We start from the raw sequence: 18595 nt of genomic DNA, 5'->3' as shown, positions 1-18595 counted from the left end.
ATATGAACATGATGATTATTTTGGATACTGAACCTCCGCATAGCAGGTAGAGAATTTCAATGGTTTTTACCCCAGGTGAAGACGGGTTCGAGGTAGCCCTCCTCCCTATAAGCCTAGTGCACAGCCCCTAGTCTTTCCGAGTTAAGTATGCCTAAATATTACTGTCCTGAGTGTAAAAACCCAGCAATTAGTAGGACGGTTCAGTGCACCAAATGCAGTCAGTGGTGGCATCCTAAGTGTACAAGGATCACGTTTGGAGCAAGAGATGAACTACTGGCATGATTTTGCTTAAACTGTGACTTGAAATGCCCAAAAATCACTCCAATCTGATATACGATAACCTCCAGAGCTTGACGAAAAAAACAGCAACTATTGACACCCTAATGATACAGTTAATTCGATTGCGAACAATGTCCCGTGCCACCCGCAAAATTACGCTCGTCTTCCTTTAGCTCTAACAAGCCCAGAGCGATCAGATTTGTAACATTAAGTGACGTATAAAAAAAAATACATGCAGTGTGAGAATAATCTTCGATGACGAGGTTCAGGAAAATGTTAAATTGACGATGACGAGGTCCAATAAAGGACGTAATAAAGGTCCAATAATGGACGAGGTCCAATAATATGCAGGTTTTTCGAGAGTGGTTTTTGTAGGGAAAAAAAAATCGTTGTCAGTATTTACATGTTTGTAGGCATTTTATCTCAGAGTTTTACAAAAATAGCACGTGTTCTTTCGATCATCTTAGTTTATGTGCAGATTTATTAGGTGTCGACGGTGCTTGTAATTTTGCCCATGCTTTTAGGTCTTCAATCCCACTTAAGAATTTTAATTCGTCAAAAAACAGAAAGCCTACCCTGACCGTGGGCCGGGCTACGTCCCCATTGGTCCCATGCCACCGTCAAGTGCCCTTGGACCTAGACTTTCCAAGTCGATCCCTGAGTCGGTTTTCTGGTCAGTCCCGGTAAACAAATTTCCCTAGGCCTATTTCGGTGGCTTCATTTCAGTCTAGCAATCGACACAAATCAGGTGATCGTTATTTATTGAGTGTACCAAAAATGAAATTGTGATGGGAACCGGCACTGGCACAAGGCGTACCACTTCATGTCCAAAGCCATTTCATGTCCAACCAGTAGCTCCTGACCTCATTTTCGAGAGTACCCCCACCATTTCTTTCCCCCAGATTTCCCTCCAACGTATTGATCCTCACTTCCAATAGATTTACCCCCCCCCCCATTCTTTCCAACCCTCAATATGATATGGTGTGCAATGCTACTACTCCTAATGCTGGGCGTTGAAAGTCCACCCTTCTACTAGGGGAAATGATCTTAGGCCTACCCATAGTACCCCAATCCCTGCTGAATATGATAAACCTCAGCCGCCCCCAGAAAGTGTCCACTGACATCCTCCAACTACTTTTTCAAATCCTTTGCCAGATAAAACAGGTGTTTCTGGTATTCATAATAGTAAAAATATGAATAATAAATTACGTTACCATTTCCCTAGGTTGTTAATAAGTAATGAAGAAAGCCTTAATTTTGAAAAAATTATTGAGCTTGAAATTACGGCGAGTAAGCTAGTATCAGATTTAATTTTTATAACCGATGTTCAGTCCTAAAACCTGGATACTCTGAAGATGGCTTACTTTAATGAGTTTTTTAAACTCTGCCCACATGATCATTACCTTGGTAAAAAGGATGGAGGGGTAATGATTTTTTATCCTGATAATTTTTCGCCAAGGGAAGTAAATGTTCCAGGAATAAATATGCATGATGAAATAATTTGGATTGAAGTTAAACCGAAAGTTCTACCACACCCATCAATTAATATCATTGTTGGTTGTTTTTATTATCACCCGGCAAAAAATCGGAGCAGCGCAAATATTTCTTGGAAAAACTTTATGCATCGCTTGATTACCTCCAATCTAAACATCCAAATGCTGGGATCCTACTTACTGGTGACGGAAATGAACTAAAAATAAGTCATCTTTGTCGGGAAGCTAATTTAAAACGAACTGTTAAAATAACAACCACAAAAGATGGTAATTCCCTTGACATTGTTTGTACAAACATGTATGAACTCTTTCAAAGACCGGGCCCCTCCCCCACTTGGTGGCAGTTAACATTTTATGCTTTCGCTAAATCCAATACAAGATCATATCTGCAAGTACAAATTTGATGTATTTAAGTATCGACCAATTACTGGTAGTGGTCAGTGGTTCAATTTTGGAGCATTGCTTTCAGAAGAGCAATGGGAAGATGTATTTTCTGCCGACAAATCGAATAAGGAAGCCGAACTTTTCCAAGAAAAACTTACCAATATTTATTTACATCATTTTCCAGAGGCCAAAAAGAAAAGATGTTCTAATGATAAGCTGCATATAAAAGATGCAATAAAATTTTAATCCGACAAAAATTAAGACTGTTCCGTCAAGGAAAAACTGAAGAAGCTAACCTACTAAGGGAATCTATAAAAAAGCAGATTTGGAAAGCTTCAGCCCAGTATTACCGCAATAAAGTAAGTCAACTCTTCGAAGCACGGTCGAAGCAGTGGTATAATAAAGTCAAGAAAATCAGTGGTAAAACAGTAAAAAATGTTGACTTTAGTCTTAATGCTTCCCCCTGAAACTACAGCTAACTCATTAAATCGACCATTCCTTTGTTGCCTTTGTTGCTAATCGACCATTTCCTTTGTTGCCGTCGTCATTTATATATCCCCCTGTGCCCCCGGCGTCCCCGTTGTAGTTGTGTCCCTGTGTCCGGGTCGTCATTTATATTCCCTGTGTCCCCGTCGTCATTTGTGTCCCGGTGTCCCAGTCTGTGATTTCTATTTGAGTGTCCCGGGCGTCATTTATATTCGTCAGGATATTGTAGGGCATCGTAGCTTTTGAAACTGTTGAAACCCTCCTTACTCTCTCATGTAATATTGCCCAGCACCAAACTCCTGATTATCCCAATCAAAAGCACAAAAAATCCCCATTTTAAATCCTATTAATGCAAGAACTGAGCGTTACAGAAAGAGCTTTGTGCCAGCGTTCGTTGAAATCATAAATAAATGAAATATGTAATGTACCACGTTAATGTGTCATTTACATTTTTAATGTGTTAGTTTTGTTGCTTCGTTTTTATTTAACAGGCCAGTTGGATTCATCTCTGTATGTTTTTTATAATGTACTTATGCTTTTATTTATGCCCTCATTTTTATTCATTTTATTTGTATTACTTACTTTTAATTATTTTACTCACATTTTACTTATGTACTTTTGTTTGCTTACTTAAGTACGTATTTTTATTCATTGTACTCATTTTATTTGACAGGCCAGTTTTTTTTCACCACTGTAGGCGATGTTTAAATATTTCACTTATGTTTGTTTTTTTTTGTATAAAATGCTAGCTGACTGAAGGCAACAAGTTCGGCAGTTTTTTATGTTGTGAGAGTTTGCTTGATTATAAAGTACTATTCTTTTCAATTCTATTCAATTAATACCGTTGCACTGGCTGTTTGAGAAGATCCACAATTATAAATTTGTCATTTTAGAGTTCCTTGACACCTTGATACGAAAAAACAATTAAATTGTTTAATTAAACAATTTTAACAATTTAATTAAACAATTGTTTAAAAAACAATTAAACAATTAATTAAAAACGAATAATCAAAGCTAGTTGCTTTTTTTTCCCTAACTTATGAATACTAGAGTGACTCTACGAAAATCTGAACCTCCCCGACCAAGGTTGGAGGTTTTCATAAGAAAACATTTAAAGAAAGACAGAGAAGTGAAGAGTGAAGTTCTGAGTGGATTGGACTAGCTGAAGAGCGTGACCAACTGTCTTCATCATAGACAGCTTGGTGATACAAAAAATTCGCAATAGCCCTAGTAAATTCATTTTAAGGAAATATATACAGTTGTACGGCCTTACGAGCTCTATAGCACAATACATTCTGTATATGAAAATGACATTAAAATTACACGCTCACCTTAGCCAGGGCCCTCATAAGAGGTTCGTTATCCTGCATACGACCGGCAGTGTCAACAAGAACAACGTCACGCCTTGTGTCTCGGGCAAAATTAATGGCTTCAGCAGCAATTCCAGCAGCATCTTTACCTGTAAACGAAAAAGAAAAAACAAATGTTTTAAAATTAAGTACTAAAGAGCAAAACTTATCTTCTATTCCTTTCTAGAAAACTTGCTTATGTACATTTCCCCATCTAAGGAAATTGTGTTTCTCATTAAAAAATGGCAATAGCATCTATATATATATATATATATATATATATATATATATATATATATATATATATATATATATAATTTATATATATATATATATATATATATATATATATATATATATATATATATAATTATATATATATATATATATATATATATATATATATATATAATATATATAATTTATATATAAAAAAAAATATATATATATAATTTTTATATATATATATATATATTTCATGATACAGGAGGCAACAATTGGAGGAAAGAGGGGACAAGAGAAGGCACATGTCCCTTCCTCACCCCAAATCTCCTCAAGGTTCAGAAAAAACACTTTTATTTAGAGGGGAGAAGTATTTTCATTAAAAAGTGTTTTATTTTTGTATTTTCACAAAAAAAAAAAACAAAAAAAAAAAAAAAAAACCAAGTTGGATCCAACCCTAGAATTGAAAAATACATTTCGCCCCCTTCTACATTTTCATTAATTGTCGCCCCTGTGAGATACATAACCAATCCCCCAATATTCCATATAGATGGGGAAACAAGCTGATACCACATCAATATTTAAAATTTCCAAATAAAAACAACTGAGCATCCTAGAGCTATTTACTACGAAGTGTCTATGACTACAAAATAGAACTTCCCCAGTGGTAGCCATTTCCTTTGTTAATCCTTTACATTTATTAATTCGGCTTAAAATAGTTACCATATAGGCGTAATCCTCTCATGTGATTTCGAAACATATTATTAATTTTATTTAATCAACTCCATATTTAATTGTCCAAAAATTCACAATATATATATATATATACACTTACATCTCATTTACTGCCCCAACCTGAAGAATGTTTGTCCTGCAGGGCAATGGTCTTAGCCAAAAACTAAACGATAGATTCTATTGAAGGAGAATAATAATGAAAAATGGTGAAAAAAAAGAAAAATAACCTCGAAGATTATTTCGTAGAGTACTTTGCTGAAATTTCAGTCAGAAAAATTGAAGCCAGATCCCTGACAATAAAAGAAAAAATCAACCTTCCTCAGGAAAAGTATCAAGTTTCTAAACTCAAATCCTTCAATTACAAAACTTGAAGATATTGAAATAACTTCCTTCTAAATTATGGAATTTTTTATAATAGTTTCTAATAAGAGTTTCTAAGCCCCTGTCCCTAATTAAATAATAACATAACCCTTTTTGCTATTTTTTGCATTCTTTTATTTTTTTTCCTTTACTTTTTGTATATGTTTATAAGCCATTTTCGTAGTTTTCGACACAATTCTTACATTCACATTGCTGGCTGTTTTTAATTTTTCATTTAGAATTTTCTTTATTCGGTTAAAATTCTTAATTATTTTTTTAATCAACAGTTAGGTAGGACTAATGAATTCTTGACTTGCTTTAAGTCTATATTTTTATTTCATTTTTTTTTTTTTACCTAATTAGTTTTCACTATGAAGAAAAAAACTGGCATTCAGATACCGTGACAGTCATTTTCAGAAGTGTCTCTGTCTAAAGTTAAGACACAGAATAAAATGCTAAGTTCTAAAAGAAAAAAAATTCCGTTTTCATTTACCTTGATCTCTCGATTAAAAAAACAAAACAAACAAAACAACAGAAAATGATGTGTAGCATTAAAACTTAAACCGAACATGAATTATTCGGTATACATGAGGGCCCCTCAATCCCCCGCTCTTCCTGCCGAAGTTCTATATTATTAAAAAAAAACTTCTTTTTCTAATTAAACGGCCCTTGTGTTCCAGCAGTAGTTCTTAAAGAATTGGGACAAAGAGTCGAAAAAGTCAAAATGGCGAGGGTGGCTTCTGCCCTTAACCCTCCCCAGCTTTTCTGACATTTGTCATGAAATTCCCTGTATTTTATATTTTGATATTGCTATCAAGGTACCTTGCCCCAACCCCCCGCTTATTAGGCCTACAATGGCTACTACCCACCATCCCCTCAATAGGAAGTACTCCAACAAAAAGATCATCTTGCACAATATCCCACCCCCTCTCTAGAAAATACTCCCTGAAGATTTTTATCTTCGCTGAAAATTCATCAGGAAAATTTCTCGCGGATGATTTCACCTGGAAAATTCTCCTTAGCATTCCTTCATTTGAAAGAAGACTTTATTTAATTTCTGAGCGTTTTTCAAATCATACCGGAAATCTCCCTCAGTGAGATTTTTCCAAGACCCCCTCCCGTCCCCCAAGGAAAATTTCTCCCACACAAAAATTCTTCCCTGGAGAAACTTTCCCGAGTAAAATCCCCACCCCCAACGAAAAATTCCGCAAAATCTCAACCCTGCTGAAAATTTCCATCATAACATCTCTACATGTGAAATTAAGTCCCAAGTGAGAAACTAATGCAAATAAAAGGAATTTTGTATAGGAAATCTTGCAAATCCCCGCCTTATATAATTCGCCCTGAAGAAATTACCCCCGGAAACTTCCCTTCCCCAAAAATTGTGTGTATACTTCCAAATAACAAGTACTAATTGTAAACAAGAGGCAAATTGCCTAACTTAGAGCTCTTTCCCCGGAGTTGTGGGGCGTCGTGTCATCCCCAAAGGCATAGTTATTGACTTTTCAACTACGCTGAACAAAATGACTATGTCAAGATTTGGATCAGACGACTTTTGATAGGGCGAGGGAGGGGGCTAGTTACACTCCAGTCGGTTTTGAACAGTTAAAACGATGACCTTTAGGTTTCCGTCTGAATGGAAGCTTTCCCGATCTTCTAGGACCATTGGTAAGATAAGCTCACCATGAAAAAAAAAAAAAAAAAAAAAAAAAAAAAAAAAAAAAAAAAAAAAAAAAAAAAAAAAACGCATCCGTGACCTTTCTTCTAGAAAAAGATTCAAAATTCTACGTTGTTATAGATGGGGGCTTGAAACCTCTACAGGAGAGTAGGGTTCTCTGCTACGGTGAATCTGATAAATAGTATTTTCATTAAGATTCACGGAATTTTGGAGGGTATCCTCCCTTTTGGAAAATCAGATAAATTCCGACTGACTCGTAGCTTATGATGAATAAAACTAAATTTAATAAAATAGCACCAGAAATGGTACGTCATGTTGAATTCAGATATCCAGCTTCCATTTAAGGCATTATATTATGTCGCGGCGTTTACTTATAGGAAACTGTTCAGCGGCATTTACCTGTATGTCTAACTAGACTATCCCACTCACACTTCTTAGGAAAAAAATTTATATTCAGGCAGCTACTTTCCGCACGTATAATTTGGTGCTTGGCTACAACGAGCTACAGCCAATAAACTAGTCCAAGAGCTTAAAACTTTAGAATTAGGATTTTAAAATCACCCAATACATAAACTTCTTTTTATTTGTCTAACAATGTCATTTAAATATACTCATGGCGAAGGTTCATATCATAGTTTTCATAGCATAAAGACTTGGAAATTCAAGCAGTCACACGAAGCAGGCAGAGTAGATAGCCTACACAAAACAAGCTGCATTTTAAAATACATTACTGACTGTAGCACTAAAAGCGACAGAACTAAAACTAAAAAAATAAGAAATAAAACAAGGGTTAAAAGCTGACAAATAAAAACACCTTGATAACTTATACTATGAAATTTAAAATATATTCAAGAAAAGAACACAATCATGTCATTTTATTGTAGCACTGCATTTGTTAATCCATATTATCATAGAGCACAAGGCTAAAAACATAGGAACAGTAAAATAGACAGTGCAGAGCCAGCACTAGTCTTATAAAAAACAAAAGATTTAGTGGCATTCCTTCCAGAGCAAAATATTCATAGAGACGGAAAACTTAAATCACAATAGCATTGGTTCAAAAAATAATTTTTATTTCTCCTACAGGATCCTTCGCCCTTACTTTGCTAGCGGATTTATATCAAGCAAAGAAATAATCCTTAAAATTTTCAAGCAAAAGTGTTCCAAATTTTTAATTTTAACAAATTACTTCTGCGTTTTAGGATTTGTTCTTCACTAACACGACTCTTTATAACGAAATTGAAACTGAATCAATGTTTTCTAATAAACGTGGTTTGCTTGCAGATATCATTCATTTAATCTAATGGCAATTGAAAAGAGAAAAAATAATAAGGATAAATAAAGGTTATATTTTTCAATTCAAAATAAACCATTTAATAGGGAGAACTTTCTTTCACAGAAAAGTTAATTGCAGATAGAGGAACTATCACAATAACCTTTAAGGAAGACAAAATTTAGGTTCATATTCTAATCTACATCTATAGATACAAATTAAGATCTTTTGATAAAGATCTATATAAATCTGAAGATAAAAGATTTGAATATTGAGTTCTGAACTGGATTTACCATATCCTCTATCGTAAAGTTGTACTATATCCCTCCCGTACTTCTTCTTGTGTATCTCATTTGAAGGGTGAACTGCACAAAGATGATGAACATGAGTTTTCAACTGTTCCACAGCACCAGCACGGAATGTATCACAAGCAGCAATCAAAACACTAAACTCATTTTCCAATAGCCAGAAACATATCTATGGGAAAAAAAAAATCCATCAAACACTCTCAATATGTAACTAGAAAAAAAAAAGAAAAGAGAAAGCGATAGGGAGAGGTGGGGGAGACAGGGAGGGAGAGATGGAGAAAAAATGAGGAGACAGAGGGGAGAGATACAACAGTGGGAGGAGGGACAAAGTAAGAGACACAAAGAAAAGGAAAGAGAGCGAGAAAGAGAGAGTTTAAACAAGATGATGACATTACTGAGCCTTGAATAACCTTAATTTGATTTTTCTCTTCTCACAATTTTTTTTTTTTAAAGGAAACTTAAATAGACTAATAAAAGAAATTTTACTAAACAGGATAATAAAAAAAAAATCATAAACATTAAACATCACCCTACTACAGGGGCGGGGGTACGGATAATTCTCTTCTATAAGATTGGCCCGAAGGATCAAATGTATAGAGGGAGCAAGTTTTGGAAATATTAATGAAATTTGGTAGCCTTTCTTGATCCCACGCGACAGAAAAATACTCGTGTGCCCTGCCCCTAAAAGTCATATTGATAGATAGCGCCACGGGATTTAACGGTTTTCAGTACACAATTTCAAAAAAAAGGTAAAATGTCTAAAAGGAGCACTATCTCCTAAGATAAATCAATTGTGTTACCTTTGCAAGATTGGTCGACTTTCCAACACCATTGACTCCACAAAACGTAATTACGTACGGTTTATTTTTGCTTTTGGCATCTGCTACATCTCGAAGGACATTAACACGACGTCTCGGTGACAAAATTTTGGTCAAAGACTCTTTTAAGGCAGCTTTCACGACTGAGGAGAGCGTCTCAAAAGTCCCGAGGCTCTGAAAAGTAGAATAGATTTGATCTTAACACTTTAACAAAAGATACACTAACACAAATTAGTAAAAGAGTAAACTTGTAACTTCTAAGGATGCACGTGGACCAAAATAACCAAGAAAAACTCAGAATAACAGAATTAAAAGCCGAAAAACAAGGACAGACGAAGGAAGGGAGGAAAAAATCTACTTATTTTGATTTTCTATCTTGCATTATCTTGGAAGACCATTCCTGTTTATTTCTATTTTTGAATCTGCCGTAGGAAAAAAAAAACCAGGAGGTAGTATATGTCTGGATTTCATTTTGCCCAGCTAAATCATCAGGACTTCAAAAACAAACCATAGAAGAATCAACAAACTTGATTAGCGTAAAAGATGTACGTCAATTAAACTGGTTTACAAGATATTATAGGCAATCATTACTAGGAAATATTTTCTGTTCTCTTTTACAAAGGGGGAAAGAAAGGAAATGTGTTGTTAATAAATAAAAATAAGATTAGAAAAATTTTCAAACAAAATCCAAATGGATATATAGACATAATCAGTTTTATCCTTGGGGATCATTGGGTAATTTCTGGTGGTTAAAGCCGCTACCAGAACTTAAAAGGCATCCTGTATATCCGAAATGTAAAATGGGCTTAAATTGTTGGAATCCAAAAGTTTGAGTTCACCAAAGGTGAAAGTGCCTATACTATCGGTAACTCTCACGGAATAGAGTTTGCGAAGACTCAGAAATTTTAACAACGTTGTAGTCTGAATTAGAAATGCACTTGATGTGGATTTTTTTTTTTTTTTAAGTTCGACGGTACCCACCACAATGAAACTCATAGTAGCTGTAGGCCCATGTAAAGTGGGTTCAAAAACCCGCAGAACAACTTGAGAATTCCATTTGTTTGTCACTGAAACGATGAAGGAGAGCTTTCGCCTAGAAGTCGTTCAACCTCCCCTAATGTATTTTTCCCTCCGGGAAATGAGCCCCATAATCCGACATTGATTGTTGACTCGTAATATGTAGAATTTTTGGAGTGAAAATTGAACTTTCAATCAGAGTATTAGACAACGTCTCTCTTTCTTATCTCTTTAATTGAAGTTTATCTCTTTTATCATTTTTTTTTTTTTTTATCTCGTTAAGGGTCTAGATTCTAATAAGCCTAAGTAGTGGTACAAGACATAGAGAGATATGCTGAAAAGTCCTTCTAAAATTAATTTTCATTTTATTGAATTCGCTACTAAGACTTCTACGATCTGAAATTGTATCTCGCTTCCATTGTGCAAAGTGCACCTCCTCCCCCCTCTTCACTGGCCCAGATTGAACTATTTTTTCCGATACCTCCCCCACCAAATTTCTCCGTCCAATGTTATAATACAACCTAAAAGCTTCAAAAATCAACCACTAGCCCACTGGACTCCCCAATTACTTTTTTCTAAATCCCTTAACAAATTGCTGAACCTTTCACAATTGTTTTCAACCAAATTACAAGAATAATACCTGATTGAAACAAATCTAATAGTTTGAGTTTTGCCAATGTTTGCCCCATTACACTTATTCAAGTTTTTCTTTTTAAATTCTTCAAAAATCAACCACTAGCCCACTGGACTCCCCAATTACTTTTTCTAAATCCCTTAACAAATTGCTGAACCTTTCACAATTGTTTTCAACCAAATTACAAGAATTACCTGATTGAAACAAATATAAAAGTTTTTCTTTTTAAATTTTATGAAGTTTTCCTTTGTCGACTGGCCCAACGTTAAAATTATACTACGCATGACGTCCAATAATTTGGGAATTTAAGCAAAACTTTCTAATCCATGCTGCTAACGAGAGGTTTTGAGAGTTTCATCGTCTTTATTTTGAAACACCTTGATAATTCCTGACAAATGTCCTGGGTCCAAACAAATCATTCGTTTCTATTTTATTTTATGGTGTATTGTCACAGTAACTATTCCCCCTTGTTCTTTTGTCAGTTTCGTTTTTGCCTTGCGATACTTCTTTGGTTCCAGTTATTTGAGTTTCTAATTTTGAGCTCTATTTTCCAATCTAGTATTTCATACAATCCTTTTTTAGTTATCACTATTTTTGATTGTTTCTCTTATTCTCAAAGACCTTGACTTTTATTATATTTTGATACCAAACACTTTTATTTTTACATCATTGGTCTTGCAATGTGGATTAAATCAATTTTTAAGTTTATAACAGTCGTTTTTAAATAAAATATTATCTTATACCCCCCCCCTTCACTAATGGTACAGAGTTTATTTTAGTTTTTGGATACAAGAATTTTGAGTGTTATATTTCATCAATTTCTATTAATTTTGTAGTAACCATTTTAAGTTTGACAATTTCTTGTCTGATTAATATTTTTCTTGCTATTCTGATTCTTTTCTTTTACTTTGACATAAGAAGCGAATTCAGCTTTAAAGAGCTGGAGATAACTTTTTGAAATATATATATATATATTATCAACCCAGCAGATAAGATGCTTAAGGCTCGAAATCGGTATGACAATAACTGGCTTCAAGGTACCGGGAGAGAAGGTGGAAAAGATGTTTAGCTGGTGAAAAACTTTTATCCTTTGAAAGTCTAGATATAATACCCATTCAAAGGTTTATGACTGTCCTCAGGTGCAGCTTTCCCGTTCTCGTCCAGCTCGTTTGTTTATTTCACTGTGCACGAAATCGGTGGCGAGCATGGAGCGTCAACAGTCTCTTGTCATGGGGACGGATGACGAAATTACAGACGAGCAACAGTTTCGTTTTTTTTTACGGGCTGCTCCTATGACCACATTTCAATAAGAATCCATTCAGATGCCTCCGATTTTGATTGAAGAGGCGTTATAAGTTTTCTTGGGTCGCAGTTGCTTTGCAAAACCTTGGGAAAATTGTAGCAACGATGAAAAGGATCCTAGCTTCCTATGGAGCCAGGTCTAAATTTAACAGAATAAATGCGTTCGTGGACAAACTGCAGTAGTAATATCGCTAGATGAGGGGATCAAGTACTTCACGTAGCTTGGAAATAGCAATAATACATCTTTTTTTGTAAACAGTCTGAAAATAAACTCCTCAGAGTAAATCATATCCAAGCGTTGTGGATCCGCAACGCCTCTTTTAAAAAGTCATTATTAACAAATGCTATGACAAAAAAAAAAAACTTTTTGGGTATTAGTAAAACGAAGTAAAAAAAAAGTAAAAAGAGAGATAGTGGTCATAAGGAGGTCCAAAATTGCTTCTTTTTAGGTCTATATTTTATAGGACTGAGATGGATACATAGAAAAGGAAATTTGACATACGGTCGAAACTAAAAAAATAAAATCCAAAGAATGAAATACACAAGAATACTGACCTTTAAAAAAGTCATGCATATTTGGTACAATTTGAGAGGGGATTCGAGTGTCAACTTTGAATATTGAGCTTTTTTTAAAGATAAAACCAGAAAAAAAAATTACACCAGAAAACAAGTCATATTGTTAAGGTACTACGGCTTTTGTGCGTGCTGCCAAAATTCAAATTCAATAATTTGAATTTCTTCCCTATTTAGACTAAACACAAGTGCCTTAAGCAAACTGACAGTGTGCTCAAGGGCTTGAGCACTGATAGTGCTCTGACAATCTTCGATTTTCAGAGATTATAGTTACTATAGTCGATTAGAGATTACATGAATTACAGATATAATTAGAAATTATAGTTACTATGGTCGATTAGAAATAAGATATTGTATAGAATATAGATATAATTAGAGATTATAGTTACGGTGAAAAATTGTTTTGTCACAGAAAAAGTGTAACAATATATAAAAACTGCATCTTCTCGGAAAAACAAAAACAAAACAAGAGCTAAGACCTCATATGGCACTTGTGACGAGGTCGGATGAGCTCGTCAGGATATATAGAAAAGGTCGCTCGGATAAGCTCATGCATATGGCATGAGCTCTAGCAAAATTCTAAGAATCAACAGATTGAATTAAAAGGAAAATCGGAGGTTTAATGCCGGTCAGGATTTAAAATAAGAGCTCTGAGACACGAGGTCCTTCTAAATATAAAAATTCTTTAAGATCTGATCACCCGCTCGTAAGTAAAAAATGCCTAATTTTTTTAAGTTTTCCTCTCCCTTCAGCCCCCCAGATGGTCGAATCGGGGAAAACGACTTTATCAAATCAATTTGTGCAGGTCCCTGACACACCTACCAATTTTCATCGTCCTAGCACGTCCAGAAGCACCGAACTCGCCAAAGCCCTGGACCCTCCCCCTAACTCCCCCAAAGAGAGCAGACCAAGTCCGGTTAAGTCACTCATGTATCTACGACATTTGCTTATTCTAGCCACCAAGTTTCATCCCGATCTCTTAGCTCTAAGTGTTTTCCAATATTTCCGGTTTCCCTCTCCAACTCCCCCAATGCCACCAGATCTTGTCGGAATTTAAATTAAGAGCTCTGAGACATTAGTTCCTTATAAATATCAAATTTCACTAAAATCCGATCACCCATCCGTAAGTTAAAAATACCTCATGTTTCTAATTTATCCGAATTAACCGTCACCCCACTCGCCCCTCCAGATGGTCTAATCGGGAAAACAACTATTCATAATTTAATCTGGTCTAGTCCCTGATACACCTGCCACATTTCATCGTCTTAGTTTACCTGGAAGTGCCTAAACTTGAAAAAATCGGGACAGACAGATCAACAGAATGGTTTCATTCTACCAATTTTCATCGTCCTAGCACGTCCAGAAGCACCGAACTCGCCAAAGCCCTGGACCTTCCCCCTAACTCCCCCAAAGAGAGCAGATCAAGTCCGGTTAAGTCAATCATGTATCTACGACATTTGCTTATTCTACCCACCAAGTTTCATCCCGATCTCTCAGCTCTAAGGGTTTTCCAAGATTTCCGGTTTCCCTCTCCATCTCCCCCCAATGTCACCAGATCTGGTCGGAATTTAAAGTAAGAGCTCCGAGACATGAGTTCCTTCCAAATATCAAATTTCACTAAAATCCGATCACCCATCCGTAAGTTAAAAATACCTCATGTTTCTAATTTATCCGAATTAACCGTCATCCCACTTCCCCCTCCAGATGATCTAATCGGGAAAACAACTATTCCTGATTTAATCTGGTCTGGTCCCTGATACACCTGCCACATTTCATCGTTCTAGTTTATCTGGAAGTGCATAAACTAGCAAAACCGGGACAGACAGACCAACAGAATCTGTGATCGCTCTATGTCACTTGGTAAATACCAAGTGCCATTAAAAGAAAACCCTGTGTTCCATCCATATAAAAATAGCAAAGATGAAATGTTTGTGTGCGAAACACTGTATGTTTACTGCTACAATTTTTTCCACCGCAGCAACGTCTTGCGATTTTTTAAATATTACCAACAATGTCAGTCAGAAAAGGGGAGAAAAAAAAATATTTACAGTCCGATGATATAAACCATTAATTCTTTTGAAAGCCAACCTATGTCGTTTCTACCAACAACGATCCTAAATACATAAATCCAAAATACACGGCTGTAGTGAACAAGAAAGGAAACACTTTGGATAGAAAAGAAAAATACTTAAAAAAATTATTTTGCATGATTCTACATATACATGAAATAATGAAGAAATGCGTAAGACCAGACCCTCTATTATTTGATCGGCACCATTCCGAAATGGAATGGGTGAGAGGACGAACTTTATTTTTCAAATCTAGGGGTGGGGCGAGATATTTTTGTAACCTAAGGGTAAAACTATTAAGGTTGTCTGGGGGCTGCATTCTGTCCTTATGAAATTGACCCGTCAGTCATCTTTCATAATTTCTCAGCCACATTACTTGAGCAAATAATTTGAAAAAAGAATTAAAACTAACAAATAATTTGCCTCAAAATAAATTATAAAAAAAGCGGTTGAAGAGCATTTAAAAAATAAACTTTTTTTTTTACTTAGAATAAAGCATTATAAACTTTTGCAACTTACCTTTCCCTCAAGGCTGTTTGCGACCGACTCACAAATTTCAATGGCAATGCTTGAAGCAACATTTTTGGAAGTTAGATGCTCTTGAAGCTTTTCTAGGACTGGCTGTAGGCTTTGTTGCGTCACTGCCTTTCCACCAACAAGACCTCTGCAATATCCTCTCGTTTATTAATTCATATTCGTACTTTTCTTTTATGGTAATGAAAGGACTTACAAGAATAAAAATAATTACACATCATTCCTCATTACGCGCGCAGTTTGTTGAGCAATTATCACGCACACTTAATCTTTTTAAGCGATTATGTTTCTTCACATAAACAAAAAGCAAATACTAATAAAAATAAGTAGAATAAAAAGCTGACATGAAAAATAAAGATGAGATGCTTGACTGGTATCAGAGAAAAAAGAAGTGATAAAGGTGGTTAGTCCTGAAATTGATTTAACAACTTCATACAGTAGCCAAAATTTACATATAAAAAATATAATAAAATTGAACGGATATATAATAGAATTGAACGGATAATAGAAGTGGCTTTCCCCAGTTGGCTTACGCACCAAAATCATAATTTTTTTTTTTTCAAGGTGATGTTGCCCCAGCTTTCCACGCTATGGTGCATTTTTGAAGGATGAAATTAGAAATAATTAAAATTAAGATATACAAAAACCTAAAATGATTTGGAAAGCAAAATTAATGTCAAAGACAATAAAGTAATACAAAGTTTTTTGAGTGACTCTAGCTTGAGGCGGCAGGCTAGGCCAACTATGGTTAGGCCAATGTCAACTGACAAAAGATGGACAATCGTCTCGTGATTAGTGATATCTAGGGCTTTGGACCGCTTGCGACATTAACACTCACTAAACATACAGAAAAGAAAATGAAAGAAAAAAAGAGAAGGATAAAAAAAGTTTTATCAGAGGAACTCAAGGACCAGCAATTATGTTTGCTAAATTTTAATGAGGGCATATCATATTACGAGCACAAGAAGTCAAGAAACGCAGTACTACTTCTTTTTCTTCTACCAATTCGGAGAAGATGATTGGCGTAGGCGACATAGATAATATCGACGGAATTGATGGTTGCGTTAGTACTGCAAGATACTATAATCTTTAGAGTTATTTGCTAATGCGATTTGTGACAGCCTTTGCAACACCAATAAGTTATTTACATTGTAAATGATTCTCACTTGATTCTTTTTTAGAGAGAAATGAGGAGGGGAGAGGGCGTGGTTTGTTACAATTTTAATGTGGCTAAACGTGTAGTACCACATTAGCAACGAATTGCTCTTAATTTCTGTTTATAAATTCCATCATTAAAGCTTGAGTTGAAGAATTTTGTTGAATCTAACGGTTAAATAAAAAAAAAAATCTATTGCTTTAAATGAAAGTCTTATTTACGACATTGATAAGGCCCTTAATAGTGTAGGTGGCACTTGGATCTATTATTTAGATAATCAGATTATATCTATTATTATTATTAGATCGATTACTATTATTTATATTAGATCTATTATTTAGATAATCACTATAAGAGGAAAGAAGGTCTAACCTAAAGAAAGATAAAAAAAAACTTACTTAAATAAAGAAAACATTCCCTGTGACTTCTTTACTTGCTTTTTCTCTTTTGGTGCATCAAAATCATCATCACCATCTGGGAGCATATCCGGTACTTCACCTCTTAAACTTCCTATAGCCTTAAAAAGTCAGCAATTAGTAGCGATTTTTAACTGCCGTCACTTAATAAGCATCCTGTTAAACCTTCTCAAATATCCAACAATTGAACTCTCTACTATTTCCTATTCGTAATTTAAATCAAAGAGGACAATATCTTTTATGATACTTACGTGCTATCCTAACCACACTCAAGAATTGAAGTTAGGTTAATATAATGATATATACCAAAAATCTGATTAAAATATAATAATTTAGAAACAAAATTACGAAAACTGCACATGCGAAATGTGGAAAGCGGGCCACCCATAAAGCCATTATATTAATACTAATAACATAGACCTAGATCAAAAAGATTAATAGAGTAGAAAAAATAAAGAAAAAAGAAACAAGAGGAAAAGGGCAAAAATAACAAAGCAGTTAATAAAACTACAAATGAAACAAATAGAACAAGCCACAGCGGGGGGATAAGCGCTACTTCTGACACACTGTTGTCTACATCAGTTAGTCAATAGTATCTAGCCGATGAAGTCTTGTTACTATTTTTGACTTTTATACCAAAGGAGGAGACCAAGACGAAATTTAGAGTAACAGAAACAGGAAGACGGAATATCGGTTAGAGACTTTTTTCTTAACTACAGGGTAAAGACCCAAGAGGTAAAGAACAGAATGATCAGGAAAAGTGGAATAAAGCCCCTCAGCCAAGCCAATGCAATCTTGTTTATCCTAATTGGCTACACTTATTAGCATCTAACCGAGATATTAAATACTATTTTTAAGTTTAATATTAATAAATTTCAAATTAGGTTAAAAGATAGTTATATCTTACAAAATTTTACCAAACAAAATTAATCTAACGAGCTAGTCAGACACGCCTAGCTTCTGTTAAGTTTTTTTGAAGTGTTTTATTGTACGTCTTCTTTGAAAAGACCAAGTGAAATACAATATGTCAGAGTACGCTTTAACAGAAAAGGTTCGTAATAACAAAAACATTAATTCTACCTGACCTTTACTTAAAATTATTCTGGTACGTACTTTAAACAAAAATAAAAGTCAGTTATGATACAAAAAAAAAATCCTGAAAAATACGCATCATGTAAATTTCAGCATTTTCAAATAATATTTTAAAATTTATTTCTTTACTTAGTTTCAATAGCGTTACCTTCTACAAATATACACCAGAAAATTTTGTTTATGTTAATTTTAAATCTTCCAAGTCAGGCGAAAATATCAACTCAAAAAGGAAATGAGAAACAGAAGAAAAATTAAAATAAGGGATTTAATATGGCTCTAATATTGCAAAAATAATAATAACAAAAAACAAAACAGAGGTAGCTTAGAGATAATCAAGTTTTATCAATACAAACAATAAAAACCTTAATTTAGATAAACAGCTGAGTATTCGGCAATATAAAATTATTGTGAGTCGAC

At 34.6% G+C, this 18595-nt stretch overlaps 1 protein-coding gene across 1 annotated transcript in view; it reads right to left on the bottom strand.

The window, feature by feature from the left end:
- The window catches only part of LOC136032338 (signal recognition particle receptor subunit alpha homolog), a 79770-nt gene that overhangs the window by 17454 nt on the left and 43721 nt on the right, over positions 1-18595 (bottom strand). Inside the window, exons 6-10 of the mRNA XM_065712662.1 lie at positions 17069-17187; positions 15500-15644; positions 9368-9559; positions 8553-8736; positions 3974-4101 (exon numbers count right to left, since the gene is read on the bottom strand). Coding sequence (XP_065568734.1) covers positions 3974-4101; positions 8553-8736; positions 9368-9559; positions 15500-15644; positions 17069-17187 — 768 coding nt within the window. The remainder of the gene's footprint in view (positions 1-3973; positions 4102-8552; positions 8737-9367; positions 9560-15499; positions 15645-17068; positions 17188-18595) is intronic.

The sequence above is a fragment of the Artemia franciscana genome, chromosome 1, assembly GCF_032884065.1.
Source record: "Artemia franciscana chromosome 1, ASM3288406v1, whole genome shotgun sequence".
Lineage (NCBI taxonomy): Eukaryota > Metazoa > Arthropoda > Branchiopoda > Anostraca > Artemiidae > Artemia > Artemia franciscana.
The sequence above is the reverse complement of the archived record's forward strand: the minus strand, read 5'-3'. Positions and strand labels throughout refer to the sequence as shown.